The sequence below is a fragment of the Culex quinquefasciatus genome, chromosome 2 (genome assembly GCF_015732765.1).
Source record: "Culex quinquefasciatus strain JHB chromosome 2, VPISU_Cqui_1.0_pri_paternal, whole genome shotgun sequence".
Classification (NCBI taxonomy): domain Eukaryota; kingdom Metazoa; phylum Arthropoda; class Insecta; order Diptera; family Culicidae; genus Culex; species Culex quinquefasciatus.
In genome coordinates, this window is record NC_051862.1 from 175,891,882 (window position 1) to 175,909,293 (window position 17,412).

Here is a 17,412-nt window from a genome sequence, read left to right on the forward strand (position 1 = left end):
TTTTTTTTCCAGTATAGTCCGTATCCATACCTACAACTTTGCCGAAGACACCAAATCGATCAAAAAATTCCTTCAAAAGATACAGATTTTTGAATTTTTACATATCATTTTTATATGGACAGCTGCCAAATTTGTATGGAAAATTATATGGACAAACTAATGATGCAAAATGGCTTCTTTGGGCGTACCGAAGGCACCAAAAAAGTTTCAGTCGGATTAAAAAATACAAAAAAATCGAATGACCGAAATCCTAGAGAACTGCTCAGCTGTCTTAATTCGTTTCTTTTGTCCTGATTTGCTCCAGATGCAAGTGTTTGATGAAAAATAAATTAATATGATATTTTTTTAGTTGAAAATCCTAAATATAGGTAAATTTAAAAGAAAGTATTTTAAAATATAATTAAAATTAAATAGGAAACATTTAAAACGCTAGGCATTTTGTGGATATTTAACTAAATTTAAAAAAAAAATTCTCGTATAATCCAAATTAATGCTTAAAAATTCCTATTGATTACTGAGCATTCAACTGTTCGTCTATTTCCACAACCAAATCTGAATTTTCAGACCAAAATTTGTTTTTTTTTAAATTTCGGGAATTCCAGGGACAAAATATGAAAAGATTCGGGAATTCCGGTTTTGCAAAAATTTGTCCCGGAAATTCCCGGGATGGACGCACTAGTGTTCAATATTATTTTTTTGTATTTTTTGCGTACTTATTTGAATTATTAAACAAGAGTGTTTTCATAATAAAACGGATTTCAGCAAAATTTTAAAAAAATGTGATTTAGAAGTTATTTAGAAGTATTAACGGTATTTAAGGTTTGTTTAAAATACTTTTCTTCTCAATGGTGCTTACGTCACATAGTCGAATCAATGGAAACTATTGATTCTTTTTTATCAGTTTGCATTGACAATTTTGAAAATTCGTCATTTTTATTTTACTAAAATGACTGTATCTTGACCCTGGAGTGACAAAAACTTATTATTCCAAAATTGTTTCAAATTGTTCAAAAAAAAGTTGCTTACAATATGATGGTAATGGTTTTGGCGGCATTTTTTAAGTTGGTTTTTGAGAGAATTTCGTAATAGTAAAAATATTCTTTTCAACTTTGTCATGTTGTCTATGAAAAATGACGACTTCCTGAATCAATATGAATACCGAACATTATTGGTGGGACCCCAAACTACAATTTGAAGTGAAATACGGGGCAACTTGAAAAAATTTGTCAGTGTTCAAGATCAAAATATGACATTTTCTATGAAATCAGGTAATTTTTCAGTAAATCGCAAATCGTGAGTTCTAAACGATTTTTTGGGAATTTTTTGTTGTATGAAAACATTGTTCCTAAGGCAAAAACCCACTGAATTCCAGGTGAGCCCGAAGGTTTACGCAACATCGCCACATCGCTTGGACACTAATGTCCAACAACGCTTCAGAATTTTTGAAAACTTGAATCATTTAAATTAAAAAGTTTGTCTGAATCAGATTTTCATTCAAAGGAGTGAAAAACAGAAACAAATATTACACCAAACAATTTGTTTAAAAATTATAGTTCTATAAGGATTTACTTAGATGCTGATGAGCATGCAATGTATTGAAAATTAATTTTATTCAACAGAAGACAGTCCGATGACAAAAATCCGGTAGGGGAAAAGTGAAACAGTTACCAGCAACAACATAAGAAAATCAGAAGGGAGTAAGTTCTCGATGTACACAAACGAAAAAGAAGAAGGTATTAGACACTGGTGGGTGGATGGTGGACGACATGAGCAACCGATCATGGGGACCAGCAGGGTGTGAGTAGAGAGTCGAAAGATTTGTGGTGTTTGGAGGGTGAATCAACGGTTGTTTTTTTTTGGTTGTTGTTGTAGTAGAACGAGAGATTGATTAGGCACATTAGTCAAGAAAGGTCGTGAAATTAAAACTAGTTGGGGTCAGTTGGGTTGTGTTTTATTCAACATTTTTTGAGCGGTTATAGGTATATTAAATATTATTACGATTATTATTTGTTTCACAAACATATGAAGTACGTTCCAGGTTGTGGTTACATTATTAGCATATTTTTTGTTTTGTAGATGAGTACTTGTTTTATTTTTTTTCCCTAATCGATTACATTTGTTGGTTTATTTGTTCTATAGAAGCAACATCTCACGCTCTTATCTACAAATATGGAAATATAGTTCTCTAACGTATTATATTAAGGTGTAAACTTTTGGCTGGTCATGACATATGGCGTACTCTTAGCGTTTGAAATCCTTCCTTAACACATTTGCTAGTTTTTTTGTTTGTTTTGTTTTGATTTAAATATAATTAAAGTAGAAGCCAGCGCAAGCCTAACAGTTGTACTTGATTTCATAATTAATACATTTTTGTTTCCGTCCGCAGCAGTTATTCGAGTGTTTGTAGCAAGCATATTTGACTAATTTTAAAGGTTTTCCATTGCTTTTCCTTGATCTCCTTTTCTCTCCGAATTAACGCTAATTTTACACGACACCAAAAAAACTCACGCAAAAACAAAACAAAAAACAAGAATGGCGTCCCCGCGCAACCTTTTTTCGTTAGTGTGATGCAATTAGTAGTGTGATTTGAGAGAGCATTAGCAGTTTCAGGAAAAAAAAACTAACCCCGCAATGACTAGTGGTGTGAGTACAGATTAATAGCTTTTCTTTGAGTTTCGCGACAATAGTAGCAAACACAAAAAAACGGAGAGAGGAAGGAAGGGGGTTTGGTTAGTCGTGACTGCCAGTCTTTTTTGTTCGACCTCCTTCAAACAGACCGCCGTGCCTTGATTAGTGCATTTGGCCAAGTCATGATGGTCGCGAGCCACCATTGTTTATCATGCAGTCAGCAAAATTTAGCATATGTGCTAAATATTTTTGCCAATTGTGGAATTCGGAAGCGTTGCGAAAAAAAAACAGTAGCCTGTCGTTAATTGGATTTTTCTACTTTTTAAGTGAACTAATTTGAAAAAAGTTCTTTAAATTAAAAAAAAAAAAGAGCGAAAAACTACTTCGGGAATTAATCCCATGATCTTCGTATTAATAAAACGTGCCTTTACAGTATCGACCACCACGACTCGATGAGTAAGAAGAGTTTAAACTCTCACATAGTAGATAGATAATTCGAGAGCATCATACTCTCGGTGTTACCATAAACCTATCAAACAAAATCGGGGTCATTTTACTCTATCTTCAAGTATAATTCCACTCCGACTGTTGTAAAACTATTGATTTGTGAATGATCAATCGACAATAAAATTACAAGGTGAAATGCAGAAAATAAAACCAACTGTTTCAAACTCCATGACTGGCGAATAGTTGTCATGCTCGTGGACAGTCCCACCCTGGTCTCAACCAACCGCCACCCAAGGTATGTGTTTACCCTGTTAGTATGCGAAAGTTCTATAGTGTCATTAAAGAGCGCGACACACAACATAAATAAATACATAAATACTGTTTTGGCTTAACTCGCGCGCAGGTTTAAGTACTAAATGGCACACACCATATTTTGTTTCGCATACGTAGCCGACGTCGTCGTCGTCGTCGTTGCAAGTTATTATTGTTATTTTATGAGGCTGACGCTACGTGAGGCTCATAGTGACAATGCGTGAATTTTTGCGCAACTCCGAGTGATGCTGGTTCCGCGAATGATAGTGATAGAGAGAGAGTGAAGTCATTAACTTGTTGGACAGGGACACCATGCATTTTCCCCTGTCCTAACGATTTGCGGAATGACAAGGGAAGTACTTTAGCAACAAAAAGCAAGCCTGGGTGTACACTGTACAGACAAACAGACGTGGAAATTCATTGTATTTTATTGCCAAAAATAACGGTCATTTTGAATTTGATCTTTTTTTTTGAAGTGCATAATTTCCATGTAAATCTACATCATTTGCATGTAAATCTTCATCATGTCCCACTACAGAGAACCTCTGCTAACAGACAAGCAGACGAGGAAATCCATTGTATTTTATTGCCAAAGATAACGGTCATTTTGAATTTGCTCTATTCGGAAATAATTCAGTTTTTTTTTTCGAAGTGCATCATTTCCATGTAAATCTTCATTATTTCCATGTAAATCTCCATCATGTCCCACTACAGTGAGCTTCTCCTAACGACCATACAGACGAGCTTCTAATTGAGAAGAAATTATCGACAGAAGCTGTGTTTGCAGAAGCTGCTGCTGCTGCACAGCAGGGGTGTGGCGTTTATTCGCCATTTAACGAATAGTTGAGGATAAAGTTGATGAGTTTATTGTCCGATAGGGTTCCGCTTGCACCAAACCTTGAACCGGCGACTGGTTAGGAGATATCACTTGGAGATGGGTTTTGCAATGGATTAGATGGAAAATATCAACCGGATGTGGTAATATTCGTTAAAATCAGTGAAAAATATTTTTTCATATAAAAACGTCTTTCTTAAATCGCAAATACACAAAACAAAGTTAGATTTTGTGTCAAAAAAATGATTAATTTTAAATCTGAAAATGAAGAATTTTCATCAGTTTTTGATGAATATTCATCAGGTTCACATTTTTAACACATTTTTTAAGTAATATTACACAAAAAGAGGTAATATTCCGGGTGCTGAAAAGACAGAATGCGTAACGTGATTTTCGAAAGCTCCCCACTGCTCCCCATTAATACATCTGCACTACAGCTGTAAACATAAATAAAGTAGAAGGCTATGTTCAAGCTCAAGCGTGACATATTTTTTTGCTGCTGAAGTGAATTGTTTTTAAACATTTTGGATCTGTTGATGTTAAAGTTTTCGCTGAAAAAATAACTTCTTCGCGCTTTTTTTTCTTCGTAGACTAAACGATGGGAGACCAAAAAAGGCCTTTTTTGTTTTCCACGTGATGACAAAACAAAATAAATTATAGATCGATCACAATACTTGCCACTTCCTGGTAGCATTTTGCGAACAATAAATTGGTTCCGCTTTGACAGTTCAAAATTGAGGCTGCTTTGCGAACCACTATTCTGCACCCAGGTAATATTCAACCAACCAAATTTTCAAACTTCCAAAATTCAACTTTTTTTCTGTGTAATTTTTCAGGATCAAGTCGGATCGGTTTGCACTCTTCGACAAAATTTTTGAACGTTGAATTTCACATTAGAATCTTACGCTTGACAATATTTCCATTCAACTGTGTTTTTATTGGGAAAAAATCGAAAATTTTGACATTTCATCCCCATTTTTTTTTTTCTAAAAATGTACATACAAACTTAAACTTTCAATAGCAACTCCTTAACCTTAACTGATTAAGTAAACATTGCGACCAAATCCAAATGTAAGGCCGTTGCAAATATTTTTTGAAGTTTATGTCCCTCGACTCTGACCAAAGTCGAGGGGGGGGGGCAAAAAAAAAATAAAAATTGAAATTACGAGCCATGGTTTCAACATTTGAATGAAAAAAGTGTTTAAAAAGGCATCATACACCTGTCCAGTTGTTTAGCCATCATTAGTTTCCAAAATATCTAAGTATTGACAAAAAAAACATTTTTTGCGAAAAAATTTGTTTGCCGTGCTGTACATTGGAATTGCATAAAAATTCAAAACATTGTTAAACAAGCCCAAACATGCTAAAAATGATTATCATTGCAGAAAAATGCATTTTAGATTGTTTTCAGTTGATTAGACTTCTATTTTCATGGAAATTTTGAAGTTTTTTGGAAAATTATTTTTTTTGCCCCCTGATTTTTCAGACCAATTTTGAAGGGGGGGGGCGACATAAACTTTGAAAAATATTTGCAACGGCCTAAACACATCATGAGATATTTTAACGAGATTGAAAAAGACCAACAACAAATTATCAGTCGTCAGAGATTCTGAAGATACCAAAACCATCCAACAGATAACATCATTGATCGCGCACGACAATGACTAATCACTCTAACTCAAAGTACACGCATCGGGGTAATCTCGAGTACATCGCTTCTATCACTCCTCAGGAGGGGGTGCTGAGTGAAAACGACGTCCCCGAGTTGACAGCCATATTGAGCGCAAACACAACTCTCCGTTGATCTGTTTGCCAGTCGCACACACCATCATCTCTGTGGCAATCCAGCATCCACCACAACAGCCTCAGCATCTTCTTCTGGGCTGATTGTGTGTGCCCCAGAGGTTTAAACTAAGTCACTGGCACCAATACAAGCCCGGCCCGGTACCAATACAGGTGCGCGTGGCGAGATTGGAACGCTTGGTCCATGAGTTGAAGTCGGTGAAACCGCGAAATTATTTATAGTCATGACAACGCGGGGGCATCTCGCGGCCGGACGAAGTAACGAGACAACTAAAACACACACGCTTGAGGTGGTGTGTGCGTGAACGTCGCGGTACGTCCGTGTTTGTGGATGAAATATACTAAAATAAGCAGACGCGCGCAGTGTAACACATTTTCGGCTTAGCCGCGACTGAGGACGACCGACTGATGCTGGGTTGTTTATGTGTGGTTTGGGGAGAAAACGAATGCTTTTTGTTCTGGAATGTTTGCGTTGTTTTCACAATCAATTGTATTCTGAGCTTGATTAAAGTGAAAGAGTTGGTTCTATTTTCGTGGTTGTATCAAAGGGTTGTAACGCTTGCTTAGGGTGTTTCCTAGACCTTTTAGCTTTTCAAAGCCGGCTGATTCTGAGGTAACATATCAAAAGGACTTAACCTTAGACGTTGACAACAACTCATCTCGCTTAACATTGATGCTTGTTTTGAACTCCAAGCAAAGCTTATTTGTTGATAACGTGGAGAGTCTCCCTTATCCCCTTAAAAATATGGAGAATCTCCATTTTCCAAATTTCGTTTCCTACCTATGTCGTTACAGGGATGACTGTCATTGTAATGCGGATCTGTCCTGGTAGAATTGGTTTTATTCCCAATGCTCAATTCCTGCATAACCTGAGCTTGGAAATCATCTACATGACAAAATCCAGACTGCAATCCGACGGCACGTTTTTCTCCAAAGTTTTCCAAATTCCTCGCAGAAATTTCTCAACAAAGTCCGTAAGAAACGCTACGGAAGCCACCTCTACAATAGAGTTGACGGCCAAACGGTACCCCCTCCCCCCCCCTTACACACATCATCAAGATAAGCCGGTCATCTAATTTTGGACCGTGTGTGCTGCACGCCAAAATGGCGAAAGTAATCACGGGGTCTATTTACATCCTGGCCGCCGCGCCGGTTGGTTTGTTGTATTTTCCTTGTTTGCTCGTTAAATTTCCTCTGGCTACGTGATGGCAGCAGTTTCGGGGAGGTCGAAACGGTTTTCGACGACCGATCGGTCGATTGATTTGGTGCAGATCGAGACTAACATTTGGGAAGGACTTATTTTTGGAATGAATTTGTTTTTTTTTCTTCAGATGATCTCAAAGCTGAAAAATATCAACTTTTGGAAACGATAGTTAGTTGGACATTCACAGACATTTTCCTAGATTTCAGGAAACGGATGGGTTGAGAAATGTTATTGAAAGAAAATGCTTTTTAGCAGTTTGATTAAACGAGCCACTATTTATGCAGTGTCAGTCAGGCTGACAGAAGTAATTATCTTTCGTTGCCTTTCAAGTGATTTTTTGAAACGTATTACAAATCAGCACAAGCTAAGAAGACTCAGAATTGACTTATCCCCTATTTTAGTGAAATACTACTAGCCAACCATCTCAACAACTCGTGCAAACTACCCCACCGGTTCAATTCAATCGATCATGCCGGAGATCTCTCAAAGCAATAACCGGTCATCGAAATGCAGCGTATTCTGCCCAAGTCGGGGTGACAGCCCCACATATTTGCCCATTTATTCGCCTCAACAGAACAGCAATCCCGCTCGAGAGATGCTGTTTTAGCTCGTGTGAGAAACTTGAAAGAAACCCATTCAGGGTGGTGGACGTCGTCCCAAGTCATTGCTGCGCTCTAGAAAAACGAAAACATCATCATAATCGCGCGGCGGCAATCGTTTGCAGTCGTCCCCGGTTGTACAAAGCGCTTTATGTTTTGCAAGTTGTAACCCCTTCTCAGCATTTGTTTTTTTTTTTGCTGTACAGAGCAAGTAGCGAACGTCAATGACGTGCTGTTATTAATAATAACTGCAACTTAAGCTGGGTTTAAGCCGGCTTGAGAGGAGGGACTGTGCAGTACCTTCCGGATGGCCACGATGGCTGATGGAGGTGACCTGTTCACCCCGTGGGACATGCCCCAAGAAAATGCGCCCCTCTTGTTGAAGTATTGGAAGTCGGATCACAAATCTAGAACGAGGCCCTGGAGACGCTTCAACGTTAATTGATTGAGCAGCTTGGCAGGTCGTAAAAAAGCGCTTTCAGTCGTGAAGCATTTCGAATTCCACGCGTGTAACGTCTTCCAAAAGTGCAATCGTCATAAAAATTTGAATGATTAACGTGTTAATTAAACTTCAAGGTTGAACAGCTACGCTAGATTTGCAAGCTCTCCTTAAGAACAAGTACGCTTTTCAAACTATGAAAAATAACATTAACAAACAATCCTTTAGATAACTGAACTTTTTAGAAGCAATATTAGACCTAAGGGGGATACCGTGGAGATTTTCCCTTATCCCCTTAAAAAAGTGGAGCATCAACACTTCCCATCTTCCAAATTCCTTCCTGGAAATATGGCAAATATACATGGCGAAATCCAGTCCGCAATCCGCTAAAATCACGGTCTCCAAGCGAATGCGAAGCTAAAATGAGTACAGTCCAGACTCAATTATCCGAAGGCTTCAGATGAATTTTACTTCGTATAATCGAATCACGAAAAAAAATTTTCTTTGTCTTATTTTTGATGGTCAAGCTTCAGTATGACCCATAAACTACTCTAAAGTAATTTAGAATTTCTAAATCCAAGATGGCGGCCAAAATGGCTGTTACGAAATACTTATAAATGGCATTTGGTAATTTTTAAGGCAATCAACCATTCAAATTTGACTAAAACGGGATCGCAGAACTCGAATTTGATGTTAAAAATAAGAAAATGAAAAAAAAATCCAAAATGAAAAAATACAAAAAAAAATTTTGTTCGTTATTCGATTATCCGAAGTCCTATACAAAACTTCGGATAATCGAACTTCGTATAATCGAAACTTCGGATAACACAGTTCAACAAAAAATCAAATGTTTCTTGTCTCTGAGACGAGAATATGTGTTCCTAGTAGATTTTTGCCTGCTGAATCCGGATCCGGGTCGAGAATTGCTCCAAATGGTCCCAATTTTGAGATACACCCGTTTGAAATGTTAGTTTAGGCCAAAATTAGCTACTTTGTCGACTATTTTACAAAAGAACTATTGAATAAACAACTAAACCAATACATGTATCTTAAAGTTCACGTTTTCTCCTTTCTGAACAACCCCTGGTTTTTAAAATTTGATTGTTTCTACGCATATTTATAGCCATTTTAAAATTAGAATTTGACTTGCATGCAAGTTGGAAAAACTTGAATGAGAACAAACTGAAAATATAATTTTAAAACGGTTATAAATATGCGTAGAAACAATCAAATTTTAAAAACCAGGGGTTGTTCAGAAAGGGAAAAACGTGAACTTTAAGATACATGTATTGTTTTAGTTGTTTATTCAATAGTTCTTTTGTAAAATAGTCAACAAAGTCGCTAATTTTGGCCTAAACTAACATTTCAAACGGGTGTATCTCAAAATTGGGACCATTTGGAGAAATTCTGGACCCGGATTCGGATTCAGCAGGCAAAATTCTACTAGGAACACATATACTCGTCTCAGAGACAAAATCTTGTTGGACTGTGTAATCGAGGCTTCGGATAATCGAGTCTGGACTGTAGTCATAAATCACTAATCGATAATCACAAATATCTTTGCCTAATTCCTTAACAAGTTTCGCGAACATAACTTTGCACAGCCGTTACAAAACATCTCCATCGGTGTCGGGATCGCCAATCTTGCTCAAAGAATCATGCAGACATGCACCGCGATTGCATCGCGCGAGTGACACTTCCAGTTTTTAATGGTATGTTAATGAAGACGTTCTCGGGGATCGAACCGGTCCTTTTAAGTTGTTTTATTTTTTTTCTAACTTCGTATTAAAATGTATTAGATACACGACATGGAGCGCGAGGGTGATAAAAAATAAACTTGCTGGCGACAGTTTCGAACTTTTTTAACGATGTTTCAGGTTTTACTTTATGGATGTTCTTAAGTATGGCTGATTATGTCGGGCTCAATCGGGGGGGAAATTGATTTGATAAGCAGAAGGTTAACGGTTGGGATGTTAACGATTCCATCGACATTCCTGTCACTTTAAGAGCTGGAGAAGAGATTCAATTTTAAAACGATCCAATTCGTTATCAAATGGTGTAAAAATATCTGCCAACATTAAAATCTCACCATGCTTGCCACAAAAAAAAACTTTTAGAGTGTTGCAAAACTATCCAACGCAACGCGGTGGCAAACAGATTGAGAATTGACAGCTAAATTATGACTTATTTACAGTTTAAATTAACACTAACCGATTCCCTCCGCACTGATGGCACTTGGTTGTCATGAATTCATCGTTTTACGTGAGTTTAACGATTTAAAATAATTCAAGTATCACAACAATTATTACACACTTAAAGCAAAATTTACTAAACATAAACGCTTAGAGGACGAACACAGTTATACCTGTCACGTAAGATTCATCACGTTATAAGTAACATTCAGCGGCAGCAGGCTTACAGGTACGCTTCGGACAGAGAGCAGACTTTCAACAGACCCGGGATTATTTTTTGTCAGTGAGTAGTATCGTTATAAAAGCTAGAATAATTTTTGATCGTAAAAAGCAGTCTACTTGTGATTTTGAAAATATTATTTTTGGATATCTTTGATAGAAAAATAGAGATATTTCTAAATATTTTGAATGAATTAATCAGCAATGAACTTTCCTAAACGATGGAATTGAAACATGATGATGTCTCAAAAGAGCATTAATTACCAAACGACACTTCCCTTAAAATCTGACATTTTCGTTAAGGAGGTATTAGGCTATATCAAACAAACAAACAAGCACTTTTTGACAGTTTGTCTGCCTTGTTTGTTTGCTTTCATTTGCTTGCTTGTTTGGCAAACTGTCAAACACGAAAAAGTGCCAGTTTGTTTGTTTGTTTGTCATAGTCTAATACCTCCTTTAGCAACACCAGATTCCAAACATGTAAAAGTCAATCGGCTATCGGATAATTTTAAAGGTTTTCTGAACAAACAGTGCACACAAGAGAGAGAGTAAAAGTCTCTTTTTGTTGACGATTACGGCTCTTGAACATTGTGTTGTCCAGTTTGATTACACAACTTGACATTTTAGAAGTTGACGTCAATGAATGCTTAAGTTTTGTCAAGGTATGATAGATTTGGGCTCTCGGAACACGTTTCTATCCACCGAACTAATTTTTAATGAATTCCCTGCTAGTAAATATAATGGTAAAATGCTATGGAATCATGTTGATCTACCATGCGCCCCCATAGATAAACGTGGGTGCGCATGGTTGCTTAAATAATGCCCTAAATTTATAATTTTATTTATAAACAGGGAATCCACTCAAATTCCATTGTGTCGATTGGATCATGTTCAGGAAGCTCACATTTATCATACCTTGAACAAACTAAGCGTTTACTGACATCAACTTCAAAAATGTCGAATTTTGTTATTTTATCAATGTTTACTGACATTTTCCTCTCAGTGAGTACTCATTAAAACTTTATTGATGTTTTTTAATCACTGGAATACACCAAAGATTAAAATATGATCCACAAACTAGACAATAAGTCAACTTTTGTTGGAAAGATTCCTAAAAAAAAATCACAATATCGCTCTAAACATTGAAGTCTAAAGTATCGACCATGCTTATTCTGATCAAAAATGACATTCTATCAATATTATGTTATTTTCGTTGAGTAGTGCAACATGGGTGGATTATTTCCGTCAGAAACGGCACCACAGGCGAAGCTCATTTGTTTCCAGAGAGTTGAGAGTTTGTGATCGAAATGGGCAAATTTATCGGATAAATGAAGGCAAAGAGTTAGAATTCGTTAGAAACAGGCGCAGTGTCATCCCGCAACGCAAAGGTTAGACGACGATATAGGTAGAGTAGAGAGAGAGGGGGATTATTTTCGACGATTAGATGGAAATTAGAGAGAGAGAGAGCATGATCGGGGTGAGTAAGAAGAGGTGAGTGTTGAGATAAATAAAAAAGTAGTTGTTATTGTTATTTAGTAATAATTTTATTTTTATTATTGCTAGAAGTGCACTTGAATCATTAATCTAAGAAAATCGTTAATAATGATAAGAGATAGTAGATTAATAATTAATAACATGTTGAGTTTCTTTTGCGGACTTGTGGTTTTATTTGCTTATTATTCGGCCGTTTTTTTGTGGTTAGACAAATTAGAAATTATTTAGTCGGCGGTCTGCTTGTACGTGTTACTATTAATCATCATTACTTATCAAGAAGAGACACTAATATTAATCCAAATTAATAGAAAATGATTACAATGTTAATGATGGGTTAATTTTTCCTTACTGGTTTCCGGTTGCAACACATTCGGGCATCCTTTTCCTTCCCCGTTTCACAAAGGTGAGTGAGTGCAGCGCGCTTGCATTAATACGCGTGGGTTATTTTTGTAAGATGTTTGATCCCTTTTCTTGCTTAGTGTTGATTAACAAAGAGGCACGCGCATTAGACTTGTTATTCCAATCAGCAACTGTGTGTGTGTGTGTCTCTTACTCGCTATAGGCAGACGACAATCGTGAACGGGTTTTTAGTACAGAGTTGGACAGAAGAGACAAGGTTGCGCAAACTTTCACCACAGTTATTTTCTTTTTTGTTTTGTTTTGCGTTATCCGTTTTTTGGATTGCCCAGTCACACACACAAATGAATGATGTTCAGCGCATTCTGCATTCGAAAGTATTACATAGTAAGGCATATTAATCAAGAGATTGTGATAGCGTTATTAATAACAATATGATCAGAAGAATAAAAAGAGATTGTTTTTTGCTAGTTTTGTTTTCAGATTAGTTATTATTGGGTTCTTGCATTTGTTGTTTGCTTTTTTGATTCCATCCGCCTCTGCATTCCTCTTCATTCCTTTTTTTGTTGATTTGCTAGTTACGTTATTGTTTTATTTGCAATTCCATTTGCAATTGTTTTTTGTTTGTTTTCTTGCTTGTTAATACGTTAATATATAAAATATAGACTTGTTTCCATCTTGCTAGTGCGGAAAAAATAAAATTATTTTGTTTCTGCTCCGCCTGCCTGTCCACTTAGCGCACTATACAATGTATAAGTTAACTCCTAACAGTTAAAAACACATCTAATAATTAATAATTTCTGAGATTACGTGTTATTCTTGTCCCACACACTTCCTGTTTGTGTACGAGTGTGTGAGTCAGTGTGTTTGTGTGTGTGCGTGTTTGCATTTTAAGTTAATGCGTGAGAATCGAGGATTCTGCATTGATTTTTTGTGTAATAAAGATTTTGCTTTTTAAGTAAAATAAATCGTAAAAAATCTCACGGCTTACTTGCGCTCGGCGCCGAGCCGAGCCCAAATCTAATATATTTTTCTCTAAACAATAAACAATATTAGCACACGCAACAGCTCCTAGCGAAATGCGACACTTGCGTTTATTTAATTTACAAGTGCGCGTAAGTGAGTCCGGATTGTTTGTTTTGTTTAACATATTTGCGTTAAATTTGTGTTGCGGTAAAATTAAAGAATACTTTGCTTTTTTGATTGGAGAAAGTGACAATCACTCTCTCTCGCTGAATTCCTATTGTCACTGAAACTGACACGCGCGAAACCAACAATGCATTTTTTGTTTGTTTGTTTTGTTTGTGGGGGGTAAATATTTCGAGACTACCATGGCACCAAGTTAATACGAAAAACGATCTATCGAATATGCATCTTTCTTTCTCTCTTTCTCGTTCATACGCAAGGCATACTAAGATTATGTTTTTGAGTTTGTTTTGTTCAACTCTTGTTTGATTATTTTGCTAGATGGATGATTTTTCACGTTGCTCAAAATATCACTGCTTTTGTCATTTTCAGAAACATATTGCACTCAAGTTTTTCATTTCAAAATTGAAAAAATAGAAAAAAATTAGATTACTTGTAGAAAAAAACGGGTTTCTAATATTTACGCAGAATTAGGTTTTTACACAATACTGCATAATTTTTTATGAGAGGATTTCTAACAGAAGAAAAAATAACAAAAAAACGATTATGTCGGAGAGAGTTTTTTACCTCTCTCTCTTTCTCATTTGAATTTCTCTCATCATCTTTAAATTGCTATATTTTAAATGATCCTTGTTTTATTTTTTTTATAAACACCTTGAAAACTTTTGGAGAACATTTCAACAAAAAAACTCAATAAAAAACATAAAAGTGATATTTTGAGCACCGCAAAACTTCATCGCAATAGAAGTGCAAATGTTTAAAAAAAAAATGGTTTGTGAGTAAACGTGAAAGGTGGGATACTTGTTTGTGTGTGTTGTTGCTTTTAAATATCATTTCAAGCACGGAGGATTCACAATTCACTAAATGAAAATAAAAATCTGGATCAGGGGCAGGGAGATGAGAGTAAAAAGTAGTGTTGATGCGGGTTTAGGTTTAAGCACAGACAAGCAGACGTGATTCTTAGAATGTTTGAATTCAAAGTGACCGTTACTGTTGACAAAACAATAAATAAAAGTTTCAAGTCTGCCTGTCTGTGCGTTACTCTACTACGGGGCGTTAGTCATTCGGGAAAACATTCGGCTGATAACCGAGAGCGCGCCTGCACGGTCGTTTGTAGAGATTGTGGTGGAAGAGCATGATATTTTTTGTGTTGTTGTTTTGTTTTGGGGTTTAAGTAAAGAGACTTAGTGTTTTGTTTGTGCGGGTTTTTTTTTTCTTACCTCCTTAATCTGCTTAGTTTTTAGATCGTTATTGACAATAGGTTTTAATAGAGTTCTAAACGCTGCTATAGAGTTATTATCAGATGTGTAAGATCTTGGTTGTTTGAATTATTATTATTAGATGTGAGTGCAGTTTTGTTTATAACTATTTCAGAATTAACAATGATTAAAAACAAAAAAGTTATTAAAAATAGAGTTATGTATATATAATAGAAGTATATATATAAATTATGTGTGTTTTATGCGTGTGTTGAATTGCTGATTATTGCCCCCTAGCCCGGTTTTAGTAAGGATGATCTCGAGGCGCGAATTGCCTTCTTTGAGTTTTGATTGCACCTACACTGTGATCGGCGTACTCCTGGAGCAGCGGGTTTCCGGCGGCGGCCAACGCGGCGTAGCTGGCGTAGTCAGCGTAGGGCGCGGTCGTGTAGAAGAGGCCGGTGGTGTGGTCCATGGTGGGTGGCGCCGAGCCGGGGATGAGGCTAGCGCCGGTCGTTGGCACTGAGATTCGTGGCGACAGGATGAGCGGAGCGCCGAGCGGGTTGGCGGCATTTCGTGCCGCAGCGGCCAGCTGGTTCTGGGCGAGCGTGTTGATGGCCGCGGGGTTCATAAGACGGTGCTCGTTCGCGAGCTGCTTCCAGCCGTCGAACGTCGTTTCGAAGTTCAGTTCGGCGGCCATGGCCTTCGTACTGGAGTCCCGGTACGTGCCGTTGATGATGGCCAGTTCCATGAGCTGTCGCTTCTTGAGTTCGTCTTCGCCTTCGGCGTGTGGCACAAGCAGTTTCCGGACCTCCTCGAGGGCTCGCTTGATCTTGACGGACGCTCGGTTCTCCGTGTCCTCGACGGTGATCAGCACGTGCAGATCGTCGGACAGGTGCTCCCAGTTGGGTTTACCCCGGTTGGCTTCCTCCTTCTTCTTGTCCCGCATCGAGCCCTTCCCCCGGACCATGATCTTGCAGCCGGTTTCCTGCTCAAGCTGTTTCGCAGTCATTCCGCGAGGTCCGAGAATTCGACCCACGAAGTTAAAGTCCGGATGTTCTTTGACTGGCACGTAAACCTTCTCGTTGAGTGTGATCAGCTCGCCATCGGCGTCCGGCAGCGTCAGCGGTTCCTTCGTGACGCCGTTGATCTGGAAGAGCGAGGCTCGTACCTTGGAGATCTCCTCGTCCAGCAGGCGCTCCACATGGTTGAATACGTTCGGGAAGGCCGCCAGCTGTTTCCGATCCTTAAGTAACTGTGCCAGATAGTCCGCAATGCTCTGCGTCGACTGGGAGTTGTCCGAATTGCTGTACGTGCTCATCTTGTGGCCTGTAGATGTGTGTTCGCTCAACCGCTTGTACAATTTCTTCCGTTCTACGCGAATCAATCGCTTCTTCGAGCTTCTCTTCTGTATCAAATGCACTCAACAACTGCAGTGGAGAAATAGAGATAGAGATTCAGATTAGACTCCGCGCAACTCGGACTCGGTTCTGCCAGTATCCAACCTAGATCGAACTCAGTGTTGCATCTCCATCGGAATTCCAACTTGTTTTGCCAAAATTTCTCTTTCTTCCTTTCACTCGCGTGTTTTTTTTTCTCTCCCCCAAAACCAATTTCTTTTTTTCGGTGACGACTCCAAAAAAATCGTGATTTAAAAAAATAAACTTTTATTCGTCACCAACACTTGCGCCCTCGCGCTTCTCACACTACTCTGCGCCGCCCTAAGTCGCTCGTGCGCACTACACACCACACTCTCTATTCACACACTGTGTCGGTCGGTAAGCTGCTCCTTGGCCCCTCCTCTTCACACGGTCATTCGCTGTCGCGCCGTCGCCTTCTGCTGCGGGCTCCAATCTGTTTCGGAATTTCCCTCAAACGAGCACTAATTGAGTCTGTGCGGGCGTGCTGCGGGCACCAAAATGTGCACTTTTTCGCGAATATGGACGACCTCGCGGACGCGAATTTACCGAGCGAAAAAAACCACGCTTAAGTACCACGAATCACCAAGCTTAGAACAAAGCTTAAGCTTCACGCGTAAAACGAGCCTAGTCGTTGTCGGCGTACGTGTGCGTGTTCTAGTATGCGCGACTAAAACACTTTTATCGCTACTCTAGCGCAATGCCAAAACGGGTGTTGTACAAAAGGTTTGTATTACTGTTCCGATTAGTGAGAAATGTAAAGGAAATTACACACGCGCGCAGAATCCACACGACTGTTCCGACGTACGGTTGAGTTGACAATAATCGAACGGAACTTGCCCGAGAGAGCCGACCCCTGAAAAGAACGGATCGCCGCGGCGCACGCACACACACGCGCCCAGAGGTAGAGCACAGTGTGATGATCTTTGCCACACAGCAGCAGCATACAGAAGTAGATGAGGGCGAGCGATGGTGTAACTGTACATGGCTTAAGTCGACTCGGTGTCGGTGTGTGAGATGCTGCCGATTGATGACCAGTGCACACAGAGCTAAGAGCAGAGTCGGAGTCGGTCGGTCGTGTGCCCCCTTTGGCTTTGTTGGACAGGAACCGAAGGGTGGT

General features: G+C 38.5%; 1 protein-coding gene across 3 annotated transcripts in view; it reads right to left on the bottom strand.

Annotated features, from left to right (window-relative positions):
- LOC6042130 (protein held out wings) overlaps window positions 1-17,124 on the bottom strand; it is a 40,671-nt gene extending 23,547 nt beyond the window's left edge. For 2 of the 3 annotated variants that reach the window (XM_038255955.1, XM_038255954.1), the window contains exons 1-2: window positions 16,380-17,124; window positions 15,236-16,304 (exon numbers count right to left, since the gene is read on the bottom strand). In XM_038255955.1, coding sequence (XP_038111883.1) covers window positions 15,236-16,195 — 960 coding nt within the window. In that variant the 5' untranslated portion in view covers window positions 16,196-16,304; window positions 16,380-17,124. Of the gene's footprint in view, window positions 1-12,203; window positions 16,305-16,379 lie in introns of those variants that run through there. The other variant, XM_038255953.1, reaches the window with a different exon arrangement.
- Between the last annotated feature and the right edge of the window lie 288 nt (window positions 17,125-17,412).